The sequence below is a fragment of the Oreochromis aureus genome, linkage group 17 (genome assembly GCF_013358895.1).
Source record: "Oreochromis aureus strain Israel breed Guangdong linkage group 17, ZZ_aureus, whole genome shotgun sequence".
NCBI classification, from domain to species: domain Eukaryota; kingdom Metazoa; phylum Chordata; class Actinopteri; order Cichliformes; family Cichlidae; genus Oreochromis; species Oreochromis aureus.
The window spans coordinates 2,028,118-2,052,303 of NC_052958.1; the positions used below are offsets into that span (position 1 = coordinate 2,028,118).

General features: G+C 41.5%; 1 protein-coding gene across 7 annotated transcripts in view; it reads right to left on the minus strand.

The window, feature by feature from the left end:
- Positions 1–2,745: 2,745 nt before the first annotated feature.
- Positions 2,746–24,186, minus strand: part of csnk1g2b (casein kinase 1, gamma 2b) — a 34,117-nt gene continuing 12,676 nt past the window's right edge. For 4 of the 7 annotated variants that reach the window (XM_031758619.2, XM_031758621.2, XM_031758620.2 and 1 more), the window contains exons 3-12: positions 20,914–20,983; positions 13,851–13,999; positions 12,928–13,162; positions 11,929–12,014; positions 10,749–10,833; positions 10,511–10,659; positions 10,171–10,254; positions 8,083–8,184; positions 6,994–7,100; positions 2,746–5,298 (exon numbers count right to left, since the gene is read on the minus strand). In XM_031758619.2, the coding sequence (XP_031614479.1) occupies positions 5,244–5,298; positions 6,994–7,100; positions 8,083–8,184; positions 10,171–10,254; positions 10,511–10,659; positions 10,749–10,833; positions 11,929–12,014; positions 12,928–13,162; positions 13,851–13,999; positions 20,914–20,983 (1,122 nt within the window). In that variant the 3' untranslated portion in view covers positions 2,746–5,243. The remainder of the gene's footprint in view (positions 5,299–6,993; positions 7,101–8,082; positions 8,185–10,170; positions 10,255–10,510; positions 10,660–10,748; positions 10,834–11,928; positions 12,015–12,927; positions 13,163–13,850; positions 14,000–20,913; positions 20,984–24,186) is intronic. The other 3 variants (XM_031758624.2, XM_031758627.2, XM_031758626.2) reach the window with 3 other exon arrangements.

The following is a 24,186-nucleotide window of genomic DNA, read 5'->3' on the forward strand; positions in this document are numbered from 1 at the left end:
GAGTAACTTTGTCTCCAATAACAGAACCTCCCACTGTCAAACACAGCACAGGTGAATCTTTTTAAAGGTGGCTGGAGCCCCATCCCAGCTGTCCCAGAGAGGTGGTGTGCACCCTGGGCGGCTCTGCTATAATAATAAATATTAAACCAAAGCTCAGAGTGAAACTGAAAAAAGCTGACACTGATGCCTCTGAGCTGGCTGACTGGTTTCAGAGCCAAAGAGAACACAAAGCCACATCAGCAGAGTTATGATGGCAACATTTTAGATTAAGAGCGGAAAAGGAAAAGTTATTACTCAGCTGCCACAAAACATTGAACAAAGCCACACAACTCATTGTGTGGCCATAGTTTTGGTAACATGCGTGAGCTTGTGAGATAAACTGAGATACAGCTGTGAGATAAGTTCACTATTGGTCAGGTGCACCTGGTTATCCCAGAATGAGGAGTCTCTGCAGTAGATGGTGGGGACCTACACCTGAGCTCAACATCATGGAGTCTTACACGACAGACAGAAGAAATGAGACTGAATGTGAAAGCGTTAATTTCTGTGTGCATTCAAGTTGAACCTTGAACTTTTCTTTGGTGGTGTAGATGCTCCGAGATAGCATCCAGTGCAAACTGTGGTGCATTGGTGTTTTTATGAAAGTCTGTTAAACTTAGAAGTTAAATGTACTGAACTACTATTATATTCAAAGGTGGTGAGAATTCAGAGGCTGATCCAACTCATCCACAGCATCAAACACAGGGCAGGAAGCTGAGCGAGCCTTGGACAGGCTGCCAGCTCATCACAAACCTAACAGTTAGAGATTTCAGATTTCACATACACACCTAGTGTCAATTTATAATCACCAAATGACGCCACACAGAAAGACAGTCAAGACATTTGAACCCAGCACCTTCGGCAGTGTCAGAGATTTTCCTATTAGAAACTTTCTGAATGAGCCAAAAGTTACTCATCACAGATTCAAGCTCCACCTGGTAAAAGGATGGCTCAATGAACCAAGAGTGAACTACAGCTTCCTATGACGGTGCAGTCAAGATCAGGTGATCATCCCTGTGCGGCTGAGCCAGCCTCTTTTGTACCCATGTGGAAGACCCAAGAGAACAATACCCCGGCACCTATTATGAGAACCAGTTTCTGTGAAAGAGACAGCTCAGATGAAATTTCTGATTTTGCCAGAGGTGTTGAAACCTCTCAGGTATTTCCTTTCTTGCCCTGAACAAAGAGAGGTCTGTGATGGGGGGGAATCCACACTGTGCACAGCCTGGAAGTCCAGGCCACAGCATCCACTGATATGCAGCTCCATTTGCTCTGTTCTGGGTGCGTTTGATATTTGGCAACCTGCAGCGAACACTTTTCCATACGTTTTGTTTTTTTGCACAGGCCTGATATTTCTTTAAAGCTAAGAAGGAGACTCAGGAGGAACAGAAGAAAAAGGGGAGGCATGGAAGGAATTGGACTAGAGCTCACCTCATCATTCATGTTTTCAGAAAATACCAAGACCACAGTGTGACCAAGAGATAATTCAACAACATTAGTTTAGTTCAACAGTTTGGCAAATACATTTATTTGAGCACTTTAAATATAAAACTGCTTATGAAAAATCGTGTTTCCAATGATTTATTAGTCCCATATAACATTATCTGAGTCACCACCTTTTACTAAACTGGCTCACAGGACGTTTTGAAAGGGACTGATTTTATACATCAAACTGATGAATGTTTTTTGGGGTGAAATTCTTAAGATGTATTTATGTAAACCGACATTTCTATCCGCATATAACAGAAGAGATAGCTACTATAGCAGGAAGGAAACCTAAAGTGTTTTTTATCATCTGAGTCATAAATGCTTCGAAGTGATATAACCAATAATAAAGTGACGTTTAAGTACAGCTTAAAAAGCTCAGACAAAGGTGACCTGTAGTTTGATAACAGCAGCTGTGTCTCTTTCCATTTAGATACTTAAAAATGCCCCTCTGATGTTTTTGGTTTTACATTTATGCTTTTAAATCAGTTTGATTTTACATGCTGTGAGCAACCGATCATTTTAGCTGAAGTTCCTCCGAAAACATGATGATGATGGAGGAAGGAAGGAAATAGAGGACATGGGCCCACCGAGGAGTCTGTTCTTGAAACACAAACGCGCAAAGCCCTTTAAATGTTTTTAAAATATTAGACCAACTGAAAAATGTACCTTAAGAAAAAAACATATAGATTTTATATCTCTCTGTCTCTCTCTATAGATAGATATATGATATTTAATTACTACCATAAGGATGTTGCTTCCATTACCAATATGTTTGGACATGTCCTAATGTAAGTTATTACGCACGGGTAAAAACCACCCCGTCATAACTCTGTACTGTACTGATTATAATTTTAAAAAATGATGATGAGTATAATCACTGGCATAATGTTTGTGGCAGAATATAGGAGATCACTCCCAAAATGACAGAGAGCCGCCGGTCATGCGTCCAGCAGATGCCATGTTTTCCTCTTACCGTGCCTGACGCCCGCTGTCCTGGTGTGGCCCGTATCCAATCAGAGGCACGCACACTCCGTCCGCTTCTTGGCCAGTCAGCTGTCACACACACACACACACCTTAACTGCGCTGTGATCGCAGGTTAACCATTAAATATGTGACCCACGCAGGAGGTCGTTCAGAATAAAGTCCCGCTGGGTAACAAACCCGCCTGCAGACTGACAAAGAGCGATCAGCAGGCACACAAACTGCTCCACGTTGACTCCTGTGATAAAACTTTGCTTTATTCACAATTAGAGATCTGTCGTTGTCATATTTACAAATACATAATGCAAGTAGGTACACTAAGAGACGGAGAGCAGAATTTACATGGGTCAACCCTGCCATCTCCAGAAAAACAAAACAAAACCTGAATTATAAAATTAATAAACGCGGTGATTTTGCAAAGCCAGGTTCCCACCCAACTTTTAAAAGAGTGACCTCAGGGCCTAAAAGGGGGGAAAGTCTTGGGCGTCAACAGCGCACCTGATCACCCCGAGTCACACCTTTGCTCTGCGTTTGGGTTATTGCAGCGCACGCTGTCTAATGAAGCCACGACAACACTGTGACTACAGACAGCTGGCTCCTCTGACTTCACCTGGTGGGTTATTTAAGCACATTTGTCTTCCGAAACCTGCTCAGACACACATTTATCTCCCCTTTCAAAATAAATCACTAAACTGAGAAGGTAAAACATTAATTCATAAGAAGCTGATCGACTTGTGTCGTCGATCCAAATGTCTCGTGTGACTTTAAATACATCCCGAGGTTGTTTGGTTTAAATGAAAACACTAAATCTTGAGCATCCCGTAAAATTCTTTGATACCACCCACATTAATGAGCAAGATCACTTTTTGTAAACCGAAACTGTGACGTGTCGTGCCTTTCACTTCGTCATCAATCACATGATCAGCCCTGTGCAACAACAATCATACCGGTAGGAAGGCTCGATCGTGTCCTTAAAGGAGCAGGCCACAATTCGTGACAGCAAGACGGCTCATCAAAACCAAAAAGAGGTTCCACTGATTACAGCAGAGGGTGAAGCTGTGAAGATGCATTGTGGGTTTTTTCACAAATCCAGAGGAATTTCAACTTTTTTCCCTCCTCTCACTTTTACAGGAAATGCAACGTAAAAATTAAAGGGAAAATCTTTCTGATAATCTTCAAAGCTGTTGAAGAAATGTTTGGCACCGATGTACGCCGAGGCAGCAGATGTGGGTTGTTGCCCGTTGCGTCTTGCTGAGGTGGCACAGCACACACGCCAAACCGCCACCACTGTACAGATGTGGCGTTACAGCAGGAGACAGAAAGATGTATACTGACTTATAAGTGACTGACAGGGATGTGCACAGAGTCATCTGCCTGCAAAACCTCCAGATTTGGGAACACACACACACACACACACACACACACACACACACACACACACACACACACACACACACACACACACACACACACACACACACACACACACACAGAGTAATCCAGTGAGCATTAGGGTCAGATTAGATAAAATGTCATTGCGGGACACTCACTTGAGCTTTAAACATTTTACTTAGAAAGGCACAAACTATGATTTCCTGGTAAATTATTTTTGATGTAAGAAATAAAAATCAAAAAAAGACATCTCCTTTTCTTTTCATGAGAATCCACAACATTTTTCAGCCATAACTCAGATATAAGCATTGTGAAGGACTCTTCCTAGATCAGTCTTTATTAAGTTGTTTCCTTAATTGTTAATTTCAAACCTAAAGTTTTCCACTGTAATTGTTTTTTTCCTCCAAAAAGTGCAATAATAATAAGAGAGCTTAATATCGGTTCCTCTCATTCTTCCACAGTACCTGAGGCCAGTGACTGTGCTACAAAGTCCGCGTCGACAGACAAAACAAAATAAAAGAAAGCCAGAGTCAGGAAAGAATTGAACTTGAGAACACTACAACATAAAAATAAGTTTTCAATGCAGGGATTTGACTTTGAAAACTGAGGATTCATTTACAAAAAAAAAAAAACAAAAAAAAACAAAGAGGAAGAAAAAATACATAAAAATCCTCCAGATTCTGATTTATAGATGAAATGCTTCCTGTGTCGCTCACATTTAACATCAGCATAGTTCACCTTTTCCTCTTTCACCTTGATCCCAAAAAAAGACACACCAAAGAAAATAAAATTAACAATTTCCTAATAAAGGAGCAGATTTCTTGCACTCGAACCACTTGAATGGTTTGCCCTGATCAACAGCTGACTGTTCGAACAACACACGTTCTTTATGGAATCTAGAATACAACAACTGTTTCAAACAGTATCTTTTTTCATATTCACGCCACGGTATTCGAGTTTCATTGTTACAGCTTTTTTTTTTTTGTTTGTTTTTTTAAACGTTTTTCTCGAGCCCCTCCCCCTCACACTGCCCTCATGTGGTGATGCAGGTTTGTTTATTTTTCATCTGTAAAGGAATCAGGAGTCTGTTGTGGAGTCGCTGTGACTGCAACATTCCTTTTACTCGCCGGGGAGCGCTGGGATCGAGAGACAGAGAGAGAGAGAACTCAAGCAGGGAGGTACATGGTGACAGCGGGGAATGAAAGGAGTAAGGAGGTGAGGGGAGGGGGGGTAGCTGGAAAGAGATAATGGGCGGTGGGGTGGGTGGGGGAGTCTGTGTAGTTGCTTCCATTTAAAACTTGACAGTGACCACAATGTTTCAAGTTCTCTCTGTTCTCTTCTTTCACTTGTGCCTCTGGAGCGCTTTCCTCTTCCTCCTTTTGAAGAAACAACAGCACCTGCACAAACACAAAGGCATGGCTTCCTTTAGAAAAGCAGGTATTTACACACATGTAGATACTGGTACATAACACCGCTTGTGACGGTTGGGGTTCAGTAACCAGCTCTAATCTGGCTTCCTTTCTTTTAACCAGACATTTCACTTACTGTAATCTCATCATTTGTCTTCATAATAGTTATAAATGAATTAAGGAAGTCGTGGACTTTTAATAGCTCAGATGTTCATGTTTGAAACTACAAATATTTGTTTTTGGGGATCATCTTTGAGGATCATCCATGGCACCTAATCGACTCGACTCTGCTCGGTCTTTAGGGTTTTCCACTAGGCGGCAGTGTCATGTACCAGGTGCTTTTTTAGCGTTATCCACGTGAGCCAAGTTGAGCCAAAAAATGTGACGTCAACAGACTCCATGGCGCTCATTAGCCGGGGAGTGATGTGAGTGGATGAGTCATGAGAGCGACCCCTTCAAAAGAATCAAAGCCGCTATTTTTGAAACACGGCAACACACAAACGACACCGTGGTCTGACAGGGTGCAGACGTTTGCACTGTCCTCCATTGGTGCGTTGTGTTTGTCTCGCATGCGAATGACGTCACAGGACTGTCGAGCCTCCTTGCTACAGCGACCCCACCCACACTGGGGTGGTACACAAGTGTAACGGAAAACAACCAAAACCCAGTAAGAAAAAGTCGAGTCAAGCCGAGTAGGTGCTAATGGAAAAGAGTCGCAAAGCTCAACTATGATGATGGTAATCTAGCTGGTCGCCTGTTTAAAATTAACTAGAGCTAGCAAAGTTATGGGCTGTGAATCACGTAGAAAAAAGACAACGTGAACACGAAGAATGCTTCAGAAAGATAAGATGATGTATCTGCTTCTAAATTAAATGAGCCATATTCATTTAAACATATTTCTGAGGATTAAAAGTGGCTGTTGTTGTTTTTAAAAACTAATTAAATATGTAAATAACAGCCTAGTCACTGCTTTTGCTGAGTCACAGTAAATAAAGGAGTTTTAACAATAAAGTAGGTCTAGCCTGCTTCACTACACTTACAGTTATATTCTTCATGTGCAACAGTTAAAATGTTCCCCTCCCTGCTGGTGAACTTTAAGTCCCATTATTAGCATTCCTACTACGCCTCAGCTGCTACAACCTGATTGTAATCCTGTTTTTCTGAAACAGGATTAGAGGTTTTTACTGGTCTACATACACAGGACGCTACAAACAGAGATATGACAGTGCCACACTCATACTTGATGTTTTAGTCAGACTTAGAACAGAGGCTGCCATATTTACAGCAGGTAATAGCTCCAATACTAGATTGTCATAGAGAAAATCTGATTTCTCATTATCTTTATATTGTTGTGATAGGTTAAAACAGTGTATATAAATGCACTGCTGTATTTCTATATAAACAAACCTAAGTTCACTGAAGTAGGATGCATGGAAACACTATGTAAAAAAGCACAAACTGCAGCTCGTTAGTGTGACTAAGTGACTGCCTGTACTCAGCCAACAAAAGGTTTCTCCATAGAGGAGCTAACAACAAGGAACACAAAACGATTTAGATGCTTTTCAGCACCAATTTTGGATTTGGACTTGTTATTGAACCCCAATCCAAAGATGAGCAGCACTGAAAAAGACAAGCATGTGTTTTCTGTGTGTGAATGTGAGGACCCCCCCCCCCCACACATACTTGGTTTCGTCAGGTACGTCAACCTCGGTGGGAGCGGTGATGGGAGCGTTGGAGTGTCCGGCTGTGGGATCATCAGTGTTCAGCTCGCCATTTGTTGAGCTCATCACCTGCACCATTAGAGAAGGACACCAGACTGAATCCAGTAGATGAACATTCACAGGATCAAATAAATGCACCTTGACTATCACAAGTCATCCGCCCTCTCAGGTAAGAAAACAGTTAAGCAAGTAACCCAGGATGAGCCAACTAAAGCCAACAAAGTTTAAAGGACGGGTTCACACAGTTCATTTCTGTCTTAAAACACAAATAAGGCACCGAACAAGTATTGAAAGAGATCTTCCTTGCTGTGATCATTTCTCCTGCTTTTTGAGGCGGGTAAGAAATCCTTTCCTTCGTTTTTACTCCAAAATCTCTTCTTGTTGCTAAAGTCAGTTTGAAACACACTGAGAAAAAAAAAAAAATAAAAAAAATAAAATAAATAAAAATATCAGCTGATGGACAGCTGAACAAGAGAAAGGAAAACTGCAAGGAAAACCTGATATGTGAATACAGACTGCAAGACAAGAATGTGAACCCATCCTTTAAATACTGCAGTTCGATTAGCCGACACTGGGTGGCGCTTGTGCACCACAATGTCCGCTGAGACGTATTTCTGGTGACAGAGTGTACACACTGAAAACAGCAAAAACACAAAGATTATAGTTTTGATTGCTCTTCCATCATCTTAAAATAAATGTACAAAAATAGACTGAGCTGTTTGTCCTTTTGGTGTTTCTTTTATATTATTATTATTATTATTATTATTATTATCATTATTATGAATTTGTATAGTAATCTGTATTTATTTTTTTATAAGATACTGCTGGATGTCATCTTTGGATGGCCTTGAATGCAAGCAGCCTAGAAGCAGACCGACAGCAGTGACACACAGGACTCACACAGTCTGATTCGAGCACAGAGTCGAGACAGAGCATCTAACGGGCAGGCAGTGTGAAGTCAGTGAGAGAGGTGGGGGGGTCAGACACACAGACAAACCTATGTGGCCTCATGCATGAGCCATCAAAGCAGCAGCTGTAGCAGCAGCAGTACCTGAACAGAGCCCCCCAGCCGCTCAGCTGTGAGGTGCGACCCCAGAGTCTCCTTATTGGTCACGGGAGTGGGCTGAGACTCACTTCCTTTGGGCTCAGGCGACTTGACGCAAAGAGCAAAAAGGGTTGAGGCAGGTGGGTGTGAGGTGGTGAGAAGGGAGAGGGGGGTAAAGAAGGTTGTGGGGGTTATGGGTCAGGGGGTGAAGAGTGAGGGAAAGGCAATGTGGTTGAAGAGGGTGAGGGCAGAAATGTGGAAGGACAATGAGAGGAGTTGGGGAGGGGGAGGGGGAGGTTAAAAAAAAAAAAAAGAAAACAAAAACAAAAATTATAGAAGACATCTCCCAAGCAAAAGCAGGCTTGTTAAGACGAACTATGTTAATAGAGGAGTAGAGGGAAGCAAAAATTTATGTGAAGCACAGATCGACACTCTAGTAAAATCATGCAGGAGTAAAAGAAAACAGCCTTGATCGGCTCAGCTGGCACCGCTGAGTCTAATTAAACGGCGACAACCCTCCACGTCATCACAGATTCTTTAAACTTAGCTGTGGACTCGGGTTTACAGTACAGCAGTTTTTACACTCTGCTTTCACTGACCTAAAAAATATATATACAAATATGAAGTTTGGCTACAGATGCTCACAGAGAGTGCTTTCTATTGATAAGCTGTTTTAAGCAGGATGTTAAAGCTTTTACAGCCATTACTGTACATGGTGCAGAAGGCCGTGCTCTGCGAGCTTTAAAAGGTGGAACGTTATCGCCGAGCCAATTGCATTAAACAGAGAGTAATAAAAAGAGGCTAGAGTCCACAGTAACAAGTCAATCATAAAGTCAAATGGATTCCTTGTACAGCTTTACTGGAACCGATGAGTCAGACTCACCTAGTACAACTTCATGATCAGGAAAATTATTTGTTATCACTGGTTATATTTTATAGATGTTTTTTTGGCATAATAAAACCAATGAATCATTATCCTATCATTAACATTATATAAAAACAAAAACAAGGCTCGGATAGCATGCTATTAACAACAAAAAGTCTACGCTTTGTCACAGACTAAGCAAATAAAGACGGATGACAAATTAAAGGAAAAACATGAACCTCTGATTGCCACAGTGAGGTGATCTGGTGACTCCGGCATCTCCCACCTGATATGGGCCCACTTTTCAATTCTATTCAATTTTATTTATACAGCTTAAGGTGGTTTATATTGTAAGGTAGACCCTACGATAATACATAGAGAGAAAAACCCAACAATCATATGACCCCCTATGAGCAAGCACTTTGATGACAGTGGGAAGGAAAAACTCCCTTTTAACAGGAAGAAACCTCCGGCAGAACCAGGCTCAGGGAGGGGCGGGGCCAGCTGGGGTGAGAGAAGGAGCCTAAAGGGATGTTTGACTGCTCATTGATACAATGCTATGCTGAGTGGCTGTTCTGACAGGAGTGATCTCTTCCAGGATAGTCACTGATTGGTTTGGTGATTATGAAAATAGTGTGAATCGTGTGCTATGGCCCCAAAAGTCAGGAGATATGAGCCCAAGTGAACACCAATGGCACATTTTGAGCTTGGCTGCAAGACGGTGCTCAAACCCTCCAGGAGAGTTCAAGAGGTATAAAAAATCCAGGTGGTGTCCTGGCAGCTCGTCACCTTCCTAAAGTTTGGATTTTCTTTTCATTTATTTGTCACCCGTCTGTACTTTGTCATTACTGGTGTGAACAATGCAATTTGCATTTTCAACTCATGCATGCAATGACTGAGCTTAGCGTGGCAAGGTGTGAAGAATTTAACCAAGTCAAAAACGATGCTTCGTTTCACAGCTGGAGAGTCTCCCTCGTAACGGCACGTGCCCGTTAATTTGCTCCAAAGGCATTCGTTTTTTTGTTGTTTTTTTACTTTACTTTGTGGGGAAGCAGGCGTCACTGCCGAATAGTCAGACTGTAGACGTGAACAGGAAGTTGCTTACATTTGGAAACAACGAGAGTGACCTCGAGAATAAACCTGACTGGTTTGGGTGGTCACCCAAGCAACTATATTGGTAGGCGGGTGTGGTGATTGTTGTGTTTTAATGTCGTTGCTGATAACCTCACCGGGTTTTTGGTCTGCTGTTGTGCTTTGTCTCTGCTGCTGGGCTGCACGGGCGTGTCACTGGGGATGGGGCCTATCGGCGTGGGCTGCAAGGCAAACGCACAAAAGCACAAACAAAACAACCTTAGTAAGAATTTTTTTTTTTTTAAAAACAACAAACAAAAATAAATAATATTATTCCTCTCGTAATGAGAGACGCTTTTGGCAATTTGGTAATCGGGTTTGCAAAAATAATTAGCTTTGCTTTATTGAGAAATAATTACAGTGAGAGCAACAATATAAATGCAGCCATGGGTTGATGACGCTAGCAGAGGTCAGGTGGGTTCAGTGAAAGGCACTCACGAGCGATTTGCCGACCCAGTCGTATTCGTAGTCGAAGACGTAGCCGTTCCTATCAAACAGATCAGTGAAGAGCTTCCTCAAGTAATCGTAATCCGGCTTCTCAAAAAAATCCAGCCTCCTCACATAGCGCAGGTAGGTGGCCATCTCTTCTGTACCAAAAGATATTATACTGTGAAATCTGCACCACTTTAATTTAAAATAAATACACCCGAAAGGAGGAAAATAGCGCTCTACTGACCAGGGAAACTTTCACAAAGGACTTCAATCGGCGTTGCTCGTTTGGTGTCTCCAATTTTCTGATACCTCTCCTTCAAGGTGTCGGCCTGCAGGGGAAACAAGTTTAAATGCATACTGTACTACAGATTCTACTCTAATCTAAATATGAGCACGTGCTGCTGCTTGAGGCATCCATGAAGATGTCCAATATTCAAAACAGACAGATTCTCAAGTCGTGATATCACACATGTGCAGCGCCTGCATTTGTGCCGCCGCGGCTCTTTAGACTCAAAAGTTCGATCACTTTTGCCACATGTCATGTCGATATCAGCACTTTGCAACATCATCTCAGCTGCAGACATTTGTTGGTGTGGGGAAAAAAATCCCACAAATCTAGGGCAACCTGTCACCGACCTCCTCACTGGCACGGGAAAGTGAAAGGCTTCTCAGCTGTTGTTTAATTTTCTATCACACATGATGGGATGTTCTTCTGCTCTAACCCAACCACATCCCCCGACCCTTCAGGGTGGTATAGTTTTACACTCCATACAGGGGTTTAGCACAACTCTGTGCGAGTTCCTTAGCTGCCAATATATTGATCGATAAGCTTCAGCGGATTTTCAAGCTCACTCTCCTGTTGTGTGTTTGTGTTGGCCAGAGCGATCCAACATCCCCCACATTTATACATCCCTCACATTCATCTACCAAGAGCTTCCACCCACATAGCAAATGTTCAGATGAGGTGTCTTGTCTTCTAGTCTGTTCTGTCTACACCTTTGATACTGATGCCTTCAAAAAGCAACCACAGCAACTCTGCAGCCTGCTGAAACCGGCCCTTCAGACACCTGCGACTGTGGCCGTGCTCCTTAGTCATGTAAGCTTTTTCTCGCAGCTCTTAAGATGCAAAACAAGGTGCAGAAGGTGGTTTCCTGTCACATCTGATTGTTTGTGCAGAAAAAGGTGTGTAAAGTCAACAGAAAAATAAAGAGATAATATTTTAAGTATCTAACTGTGCCTATTTAACTGTTTCTCAGTGTTTCAGTTTCTAAAAAGCGAGATCTTAAAATGTCACCAGTCTGAGAGGATGCTAACGTTGAGTGGGTGTCAAGTATCAAAAGAGAAACCGCTACGCCACGCATCAAGTGGATTACAAGACAAGCGTTATATCAGCATGAGACAACACAAGCAAATCGCTGCAGTACCTTTAGGCCTTGCCAGGGAAGGCTGCCTCGAAGGAAGTACATGAACATGTGACCCAAGGCCTCCAAATCGTCCCTTCTGCTTTGTTCTGGAAGTACAAGATCAGGATGAAAATTAGGTTAGCTGTGATAAACAAATTCATTTTATAACCAGCTGGTAAGACTAACACTGGCTTCAAAGAAACAAAGCACGAGTCCACTGTTCCCGTCTTAAAAACGCCTCATCGAGCCTTAAAATGAAGATGGCCAATCGTGCGTCACGAACAAGCAACAGACTCAGCTTTTTACGCCAACTACTGATTAAGGCAACAAACCGATCAATGTTCAAGTTCAATACACTGAGATCTATCCTTATCAGGGTTCATGTACACTAACAATGGCAATCATGCTAGGCGGTCACATGAAGGTTGTTATCAATGCGATAACCAACAGCCAGTCCAGGGTTTACCAATCTATTAGCACGTTTATATAAAACAGGCATTGCTGGCAGCATGTGCCCAAAAAAGGACAAGAGTGCTAGCAGCAGATTTTACAGAGGTTAATAACTTTCTAAAAGCACAAACATATCGTCAATTTTTTTTATTGACTTCATGGCTATTTTTGTTTTCAACTCTTCTGTAGAAATGACCACCTCTGTGACACTGAAAACTCTGGGTTAAACCTACAGTTACCGTGCTGGGCCCATAATCCTGCATTGTGCTACAGGTGTATGAGGTTACTGGTTAAAATGCTTCCAAATAACCCAGAAATCAGAAAAATCTGATTAATTTAATAATCCTAAAGTATCCCTGGTTATCTCGTACATCAACAACATTCAGGTAACACCCAGTGACTAAACAGATAACAGTATGTAAAAATCAGGTTAATGCCATTTGTTTGCAATGCTGCATTTGTGAGCAAACCAGTTAGGACATTCACATTAAACTAAATATTCATGCAAATAAAGTTTGCATATCCAAATTTAGACAGCTAATCAAAGGCCTATTCCTGAGACTTCCTTACCCTTTCCCAGGTGTGTGTTAATGCTCATGTAGCGTGCCGTCCCAGTCAGACTCTTGTGCTCCCGATAGGGGATGTGTTTTTTGGTCTCGGGGTCTATGTATTCTTTGGCCAGACCAAAGTCAATGATGTGGATGGTGTGCTGCCTCTTGCTTCCTGGCCGCCCAACAAGAAAGTTTTCAGGCTTCACATCTCTGTAGATCAGACTCTTGGTGTGGACATACTCCATCCGTGTTATCTAGGTGAACGATCCGTGTTAGCATTTGAAGTTTTAATCGCTCTGCAAGCTGAACAGTTTCCAAACATGAAAACTCAAAGCAGTTTATGTAAAAGGCGATAAAAAGAAAGCCTGCCCGTTAAAATGTTAATGGCAGCCAAAACAAAGACAAAACTGCAACAGCAGAACAAGCATGTCCACCTCAGCAAAGGTTTAGAACATAAAAACATCCTAAACCCAAGCACTTGTATCTTTACTCAATTTTTTTAAATTTGAGTGAAAAAAAAAGATTAAGTTTTAAATGCACAGGCTTCTCTTATACTCTCATGTTGTGGCTGATGTAATATCTTACCAGTGTCATCTTATATCGACTAAGATTTTAACACCAAATTCAGACTCAAAGTAAAATTGGAACTAGATACTGCAGAACTTTGTACTCTTCTCCACTCTGTTTCTAGCTCCAATGATAATGATTTTTTCCTCATCTTCCAGGCAAACACTTTACTAAACTAAAATTCGGACTTTCTGGTATTTACCCACTAAGTTCAGAGTCAGGGTGAGGGGTCAGTAAACCTGCCCTCTGGAACAAGCCGCTAACGACAACATTTGTATTCACAGTTGCACTATGAATAACTTTCTGGGAAGCCTGAGGTCACCAAAGCAAGCTCCTCTGAACACATGCTCACTCCTCTCCCACTTTAGGCCTTACCAGCTGTATGGCTATCATGAGGACAGTCTTGAGAGAGAAGGTGCGGTCACAGAGGTCAAACAGGTCCTCTAGACTGGGCCCAAGCAGCTCCAGCACCATGGCATTGTATTTCCCACAAGGACCAAAGTAGTACACCTGAGGGATTCCCTCTGTGGAGACACAATAACAAAGTTAGTGAGACTTTTTAGATTTTGCCTTATAAATTAATTGACTGCAACACAGTTATTGATAATCAGCTTTCCATAATCACTTTTGAGATTGACTTTTAGTTTCAGTGTGTTACTAAGCCAGAGTTTGTTACACCAGTGGTTCCTGCTAGGTCAAAAGTACTACATGCTGTCGGTGTTGTAGTCAGTCACAACAACTGTAAATGTAACAACAGCAGTGAAAACATGAATGATGATGTACAAGTTGTTTTAAGTGTTAACATAAATTAAGTTTAAAAGTGCTTCGTGTGCTGAATTATGGCGCTGGTTTGTTGATAAGAAAGAGTGAGAGGAATGACAAACTCTTATTTCCTCAACAGGTTTTTCAGAAACAGGAGTGGCTTAGTGCTTTCTTTGTCCTCTGAAGCAGGAATAAAGGGAAAGGTGTCAGTGAATGTGAGCAGCGCCCAACCAACAACTGTACAAAGCCTTTGTTACCAGAAACTGCCACACCCATCACAGTCTGTGTATAGGACGACTTCCAAAGAATGTGGAAGGATCAACCCGGCTGATATATTTACTTTCTTTAAATATATCAGCGTTTTGTCAGTGGAACTTCTGGGGGCGTGGCAAAAATGTTACGAAAACACACACCCCCTCCCCCGATATGGAATCATCAGGAACGCAGTAAACTCTTGCTTAATTTTTCAAAATCACGAGTGCATCTGAAAATCACCAGGGAAGATTCAAATCTCTTAAAATCAACTACAGTTTGTGCAGATGTTACACAGTAAAGTTTTTTGACCCGAGGCTGTGGTTTCCATACGCTTTATTCTGACGACAACGACGACAACGACAACAACTACTGAGATCAGGGAGGATCCAGATTTATCATTTCCTTATAATGGTTAATCCACCATCATGCACAAGCTCTTTCACCAAAATTATATTTTTAATCCTAAATATAATTATTGTTCTTATTTGTGAAAAGTACAAAAAAAATTGTTAAGTACATGTTTTTTGATTAAGATGCCAAATTACAAGTCTTTACTTGCATTGCTGAGATGAAAAATTTGTTTGAGTGATTGAAAGTTAGGCTTCATTAATTCTCAGAGATTCTTTGTGTGGGCTAAAATTTGGGTTAACAATATACTAATTTTCCTATTTGTTTATTTATTTATTACAAAAGCACAAGAAGAACAGACTTGCTTATCTGGACAGATGTTTTTTTTTTTCTTCTTTCAGTCTTATAACATTTTTTTTGTCATGAGCAGGGCTTTTGAGCCAAAGCTAGAAAGTCTGCAGCTTAATGCTGAATTCATGGTACCAAATTTGTGTCCATTTGCATAACTATTTGGCTACACAGAGAGAAAGATCATGGGTATGCGACCTACACAAACGTGCTTGTGTCCAGACTTCTAAAAACCTACAGGGACGATGCTGTGCATAGATTAAATGCTGATTTGCTGAAAAGGAAAGGAAGTGACAGCAGAGATCACCAAATGGAAAATAAACAAAGATATCAGTTCTCTTATAGGTTATAAGTACAGTACTCTCTGCAGTGTGGAAGAGCCACCCCCAGAATGATTGTTTGACACATGTCTGACGGGGTGGTAAACAGCTACAAAATGTAGGCGATGGTCTGCAAAGCTGTGCACAAGACCGAGGTACAGAGCCGCACGTGTGTGTTTCAGGGTTTAATGCTGTCGTTTCTCAATCACTTTGAATGTGGTGAACGTTGCTGAACAGAGCTGAGGATCCATCCATTAAAATATGCCTTTAAACCACAACAGTGCTCCTACCACCAGATTTACATAAAAATAAAATAGAAAGAGTAAAATACTAAAAGAATGATCAAGCTCTAACATACAAATCTAAGAAGGAATTATAGTGAGACGGAGACGAAAGAGTTGTTTAAAGAGCTAGGGATCTGACTTTAGGACTAGTCACGTATTTCTCTCTCATTTAAATAACAGCTAGTAAATCAGTTGCCAGGAACATGCTTAGAGTGGGCACAACTCTGCATTGCCTTAATGGTAGTTTAACATTGCAACAGGACCCCAGTGCATCCATGCACACGCATACACACAAACAAGCACGTCCGTCTGCACTTTAGCCTCTAGGATTTCACTGGTGATGGAATGGACTGTATTGACATTTATAGAGCACCATTATACTCTTGCTGACCACTAAAAACATTTTACACTAAAAGCTACATTGACTCTTTTTTTTTTTTTAAATCTAAACTTGAAACATAAACATCAAGGACTCTATTCTTTGCATGTATCCAAACCAACAGCCAGTTTGGAATCACCAATTAAATGCATGTCTGTGGTCTAATCCGACAGATGAGGCAGTGATGAGAGATCACTCGGAGGCTGGCTCGTCAAAGCTTGGCCCAAATCTAGAGGGCATTCAACTCATCACGAGAGGAGAGTGCAGCGTGTATTATAATCTTCTGCTGGTGAGCAAAGCTTGTACACAGAGCAGCTGTGAGCACTAGTCTAAAAATGACTGGTGGCACAAGCTGGGAGTAAATGAGGTGATTTTTGTCAAAAATGTAATATAGACCATGATATAACAATAGCTGTGCAAAAGAGGATGTTGTCTCAAGCATAACGACAAAACAGGGATCCTTCAATAACACACAAAGCAAACTGAAACGCCCCTGCTAGGATAAATGGCTGTAATTCTAACTGTAACATAAAGTCGTACAAAAATATAAACTGTGTGTTCAGCATTGTGGGAAAAGCTCTGGCTTTCACTGCAAGCCTGTGTCAGTGGCGCTCTGACCCTTGCTGTCTTGACAATTTCAGACAATTCACCCAATTGTATGTGCAGGCAGTCCTTCTCAGGCGACACAGCAAGAGGGAAGGCGGCATCATGCTAGTCGAACACAATGTTGGCCTACAATAAAATGTCAGACTTAAGGGCCAAAGAGGAGAAGGCTGGGGGAGACGGGGCAGCGTCAAAGAGGAGGGTAGAGGAGAAGGAATCCATATTAAAGATTTAGATTATAGAGTCGAGTATATTGAGGAGAGAGCAGGAGAAGTAGAGACTTCCATTAGGTCCGCTGCTCTGAAGAGGTTCTTACAAAGTTGAAATATGATCAGCGTTCGAGCTTTGAAAGACTGAGCCGGGAGCTAAAAATGCAACACAGCTTTAAAGCACAACAATCTCCAAAGATGCAGTCAGGTTAAAAACCAGCAGCGTGAGGATCAAACAGCAATACTTTTGTTGAGTTTACGTAAGTTAATCATTAATTCTATCTGATAACTTTAGATTTTAACCTCTGCAGAAGCATGTGTGGCCCGATGACACCACAGCTTAAGGACACAGTTGTTAAAATAATCTTATCAGTCCAACTTTGAATAATACCAGCAGCAGTAAATATATAAAAGCACATGATTTTCCAGGGTGACAGCAGGTGGGTGGATGAGCCTCAATGATTTGCAGAAAACACTATCAACAGAGATCCTGTGTCACCAACATGCCGCATCATGCCACTGAAAGCCTTCATGATTCTGAATATTAACAGCCGCAATATTCGACAAGAGACCTCCATACAAATGACCCTAATTACATAACATCCATGCAGGCGTGATGAGATGACTCGAAGAGCTACACCGCCTATGAAATGCCATTAAATGATACCTACTCTCTATAAACTGGAAGATGGAACTGAAGCCAGTCCCCTGACGGTGGTAAAGTGAACGATTGCTAGCATTAGACTTCTTCTACAAGGATATGTCAATGACTTGCTTTGCTACTGGTAGCAGAAGCAACTGCAATAACAGATCCATTTTAAATTTTCAAAAAAAATCTGCAAAGTGGGAGACAGGATTCCCAACAGCGGGGATCTGTTCAGGACAAGAGAGAATTAATAGTGTGCAGATAAGCTCCTCCTAGGCGTTAAGCACCGAGTAGTCCGTGCTGTGACATATTTGAGGCTCTCCGGTTGGGCAGGACTAACAGGGTCACATGTCCCCATTAAGCCAAGTTGACAACATAAGTAGATTTAATCTATCGCCTTGATTCCTCCCATGCTAGACGGTCAAGTGAGCCTTCCTGACATATCACCATGTAGTGGCCAGTCATCAGCTGGAGATGAGGCCTCTCTGCTGAGCTCTAATACTGTCAGCTCTAAAGTGTTATGCAAGTAGCAAAAGAATGAATCACAGTGAGATAGAGTCAGATATTCCTCATTACTTTCCTTGATTTACACACAGTTTGCAAAACTGGACAATATTATGTAGCCACCTGTTGAATGTGAACATCTCTTAATGTCAGAAAGCAGCCAGATTGCTTCCTTTATTTAAAATAAATGAGCCTTGCCACAGAAATTATTCATGTGTGTATGCTTCCATTTTCAAAAGATTAAGACAAAAGATATCTGGCATGGGTCGGTGCAAATCACTATTATTGAACCTGTTTAGAACAGGAACATAATATACTTCAACCTAAAACAAATTAAACCACCGACAGTTCAAGTGAACAACCTTGATTATCCAATTACACTGGCACCTGACTATTAGGCAGTCAGTGTTTAAAGGATAATGTGGTGGAAGAAAAAACAAAAAGTGTAGGAGTTCAGGGAAAGCTGGCCTGTGGGGTTGTTACGGCAGTGCTACTGCAGTAAAAACTGCTGAGAACCCTAATTTTACTCAGTGAAAGCTATCCAAACACAAAGTACATCACAGTTTGCTGCATATGGAGGTCTGCAGTCACTCAGCGTCCACGCTGACCCTGTCCAACGCCCCATGCTCACAATGGGCATGTGTGAATCAAAACTGGACAGGAAGTGGAAGGAAGATTGCTTGGTCTCATGACGCATACCATTATTGTGCACACCCAGGTGCGTGTGTGGTTCCAGCAGTTGGGAAAAAGGCAAGCCAAAGCGGTGTGATACTCTGGGCTTCTTTGGCTTGTTGTCCCGGTGAGTGACAGGGGAGGACTAAAACAGCCCAACAGTGCCATGTGTGGGATTAATGGCTGTGAGCCACATCAGGGATACTTTAAAAGGCCAATGATCACTTGGTTGTTTTTAGCACCCCTGAGGGATGGCTACTGAACAACAAACACAGGAATGGAGAGGATATGTTTTTGCATCACTTAACTCCACACTTAGTATCGGTGCTGAATTCAAGTGGATAGGGACAATTGTGTGTCTTCGCCCAATATCAGTTTGAGTAAAGACAATATCAGAGTTAAGCAGGTGCAAGAAAATGAAACTTCTGTCTGATATAGGGCAAGCTCTTGTTTTGCTGTAAAACTATATATATGTTCAGTGTATTTTTAAGTCACACTTTTAAAATGTCTCCACATATTTTAGCATGAAAATTCAGAGCTGGGAAGGTGATTTACAACATATCTGAAACAAAAATCATGGCAAAGGTTGTGAAATGGCAGCTATACATTTTAGTTTGTAGTAGTAAACTTTAGTGACATGTTCTGACTGAAAACATACAAACATCTCCTAAGATGACCTAAGATGGTAAAAATAAAGCTAAAGACCAATAGTGGTCTCACTGAAAGGAAGAATGCAAGGGAAACAGGCTTGTACTGCAGGAATCCTCTGCTATAATAAAGGAAAGTGGCACAGGAGATGACAGGTACAGTTATGGTTGGCTAAATGTAAATGTCGACTTGTAAGCTAATCCAACGCAGTGCGACTCAAATGAAGAGATTACACCAAAGAGCGCCATCCAGACAAACAAGCCACACCCTGTCAACACACCTTGGAGCGTTTCCCTACAGTGTACAGGCAGCACACAGAGAGGCAGAGGATATTGTGACTAGGGAGACTAGGGAAGCTATCCAAGCAGACACCATAATGGCCCAAATGCTTGTAGAGGGCCAGCTATAAATAGCCAAGGACTGCCCTAATGCCCCACCTCTGTATCAACAGTGGAGGGTTTTTGCTCAGGCGCAAGGAGCCAAGAAACAGGCACGTGTCACTAAATTAGACCAGGACACATGCACTTTACTTGACAGACAGACAAGAATCACTGCAACAACAGGAGCACTTGGAGTAGATTTAGAATAGCACACACAAACGACCAAGTAAGCTTCGTTTAAATGGGTACAGTCGGTCTTTTTGAGTTTAACTGAAAAAATGTTGCACTTATAAATATACATTGATTGGTGTGTAATTAGGTCTTCCAACAAATTGATGCATTCTCATAATATTTGAACTAGTCCATTCAAAATACATAGGAGCGAGCGCTGGATTGCAGAAGCCACAGTGTTGCCCAACATCCTGAATACAGTGGCTGAGACATCACCATTACACATTTATGAATGTAGCTAGAGACCAGCCACATATGTAGGATGACAAAGACGGAGGAGAAGAGAACTCAAAAGAAGAAAATTTAACCAGGCGGGGTTAGAGGGTGAGAGCTGATGGTGAAGCCCATCATGCAGGTGCAACCACCAGTCACCGCCACGAAGCCTGCAGCTGCAAACTAGAGCAAGAAGAGGCCCAGACCTCACAAGCCTTGGAAGAGCCACTGCAGGTTCATAGTTATGACACCATGACACGAGTTCTATTTCCTAAGGAAGAAGCGAGCAAAGGTAGAAGCTGTATCTTGTTTACACTTCCAATATCTCGACTTGCAGCGAGTGTCCTTAGTAGCAGGTGGTGAAAGTAAATCACTAAAGAAAAATGGGTGCACTGGATTTATAAAACAAGAGCATTGTTTCATAACCCGCAGTGACCAAAATCCTAACTAACAATGAAATTCAATTAATCACCCATCTTCACAGGTGCTCATGATTGTCTTTCTGCGTAAGGTTTCACTTGCAGCACAGGTAAATATAGTGTGAAAACGTCCCTTCACATTCAACTCCCGCCTGCGCTGTCTATTAGAGGGAAAAACTAAATAAAGAAAAAGAAAATACAAAGTCAAGTCTCTTACCTGAATTCCCCAACTGTTTGTAAAATCTATACTCCAAATGGAGCTGCGGCGCCCTGGATTTTATAGGTTCCTAAAAGAGAAGAAAGGAAGGAGAGTGTTCACAAATCAGTTTGTGTACATATGCGTGCCTACTGCATCAAAAGTTGCTTTTTTTTTGACAAAGAAAAAGTTTTCCTGTGAATGAGATAAATGTAAAACAATTCCAGTTTCCACACCGTGAAAGGACGTTTTAAACTCTCTACACCATAAAAGTGCGAATTTTACCCCAAGGGAGCAACGTTTGTGAGGAACAACCTCGCGTAAATTTTTATGATTGCACTGCCTTGCAATTAACTTAAATACCTATAGTACCACGTTTTACTTATTTTAATGCCGAACAGAACTTTAATTAAGTTTCAGGTCACACTTGAGGGACGTGAGAGGATAAAGAGCAGTTCCAGCTGGTGTACAACAGGCTTTTGTGATGACATGGCTGATAATCAACCTGCCAGGACATAATGTTCATTATATCGCAAGCTCCAGCTTTGCAACCTAAAATGTAATCTGATTAACCCCACTCTCATGATGACAAGGGCATTATAGACAAACGTGAAGGGGATAGAACAAACACACACCCAACTTAATTCCTCTCCTTAATCTTCAATAGCTGTGCCACAGCCTTTGCTAAAACCCAAGTTTTAGTGCTTGGTGTACTGGCTTTACATGCCTAAAGTTTTGTAGCTTTCTGTGTGTTAAGTCAGCTACTCTACATACAAAAATATGAAAATTCCCTAAACTTTATTGAGCCCAGCAACTTCACTTTGATCAAGTTGTTTCCCATGGGCATCTAATTCCAAAGCACTTCTATTTTAAATTATATAAACTGAAAGCTGAAAGGCTGTTAAGCTCCCACATTCACTCCATTAGGCCTTTATCAAATCAGGAGCATCGTCTACTTCTGGTGCCCTGCAAGGACGTAGGAGTGTGAACACAAAGTATGAGCCATGTTGAACACGGTAAGGGACTTTACATCCTTTTATGATAAATGGCTGTCAGGGCTATAAATACATCCTGTGGCTTTTGTTTAAGGTGCTTTCAGAAGACGGTTTAGCGGAGGTGGTTTTAAAAAAAAACAAAACAAAACATAAGAGCATTGACCAACCTTGCTATAGTGTTGCCTGTGTGCTAAAATGCCACCCACATAGGCCCTGGTTTAATCAAGGTGCCTAATTGTGGGGAAAACAAAAACAGCTGTGATCAGTGTCATACAGCTGATTGGCTTTTTCCTTCTCTGATCCACTGGATTTATTTGGTAATGTTATGTTATGTGTTTTGTAGTGTGCAACTTCTGCAAACAGCTGAGAAAGCTAGCATTTAAGCAGTCTTTACTAATACATATGAAGGCTTCTTGAAGGACATTGAATTGTCTGCCTTTTGCTCTTTGTCAACATGATCCAACACTACTCTGCACATAATGATGTTGATTTTATTAAAAATATTTCAGATCTGGATCCATCACTCCATAAATCTGTGTCCATTGATTTTCTTCAGTCATTTCTGATGAGGTTTCAGTGAACAGTAAATGGATCAACAGGGCCAGATCCTGTGTCAGTCTTTCCTAGAGACATGACTTATACTGCAACTCTACGGTAGTTCTTTTAAGCCTGGCAGTTCTTTTGTCCTTCACTTGTCGAGTTTCATCAAAATTATTGAGAACCCATTACACATGATGGTGTGATATGCCAAGTTTACGGCTAACAGGTCTTTGTGTATCCATCACCTTGCTGGTGAAAAACCGCTGGATTGTGCCTGTCAAACTCCACCATCTTTGGCATTTTTGTAGATTCAACTAAATAAATAGGAACAACTATGTGTTGCTGTGACAGGCTTGTAGTAACAAAGTGTCCAGTTATTCATAGATCAGTGTTAAGTAATTTAACAAAAAAAGAAAGAAAGAAATATTCCTCAGATACAAACAATCATTCAGTGTCCTTGGAAAAAACTTTGAAAGGCCTCCAGAAAGACTGAAGACCACCTTTAAGCAACCCTGGCTCCTTAGAAGCAAAATATAAAGAAATGAGGGGTGGCTCAAGACATTTGCACAGTGTACAAATGTAAACATAGTATATTAATAAGCACATGGAAAACTCTTCTTTTAAAAAATACAATTGGGTGTAATGAGCTTGCTCATTATGCTAATTCATTATCTCAGTTCATGCCAGTAACAAACACGAACATAAAGAATGAACAGTCAGGTTTTGGTTTGAAAGCAAAAAGAAAGAAAACAGCTGTCAGATAATTAGCCACATAAGCATAATAAAAATCTTTAACAAACTTCAAAAATGTAATAAACGTTAGCTGATATAACAATACGCATAGTTTTCTAGAACATATGATGATGGGATAAGCCTTTGGGTGATCTCAGAGTCAGCATATACATATTTTTCTGCAATTCTTCAAAGAAAAAAAATGTACAGAAAAGCACAGAGCTAGTGTACACGCCAGAGAGTAGAATCTGAGGAGGCAATAAAAAGGAGTGGAAGCCTGAGGGAGAAGACATGTGACTGCTCTGGGAGGTGGAGCGGGTCTCTCACACATGTCAGGCCATGCCAGGGAGGAGAGGGAGAGAATATATTAAATATATAAATAAGGGGCAAAAACAGATGGCACCAACCCGCAGGACCCTTTAAAACAGCTTACAATAGGAAACAGAGGCTTATAGCAGCTTTACGTACTTAAGAGTCATCTCTATTCCCAGCAGATGGGCTAAGCTATGGTTGTGTGAATGACCAGGGCCGAGCTACAAATGTCTGATGTAACATTTCTGTATATGACAAGGATTCTTCTCAGCTTCCTCCACATATCAGATTTTTTCTTTAATCTGCTTCCTGGACTTACTGTGCATGCTCAGAATGGGAGCTACCCTGTAGCGTGACTGGGCAGGGCAAAAGCACTATGGCGGAAGGAATACAACAGTAGGGTTTCATTGTCTTAAATGTATACTCAGCTGATCCACAGATCAGGAAAAAAAAAAAAAAAAAAAAAAGGGGGGTCCTTCACCCCACCCACCCTCCTGCATCGACACCCCCGCACAGACACCCCCGCACAGACACCCCCGCACAGACACCCCCGCACACACTCCATCTATATCACATATGAGGACCGAGGAACCCACATTAGAAGTGACACCAGCATTTAAAGACAGAGCCCCCAAACAGCCCTTCAGGTTCACTGGACTCACGTGGCATACAGATTCTGCGACAGCTCGGACCACAATTCATATTCCAAATCTAG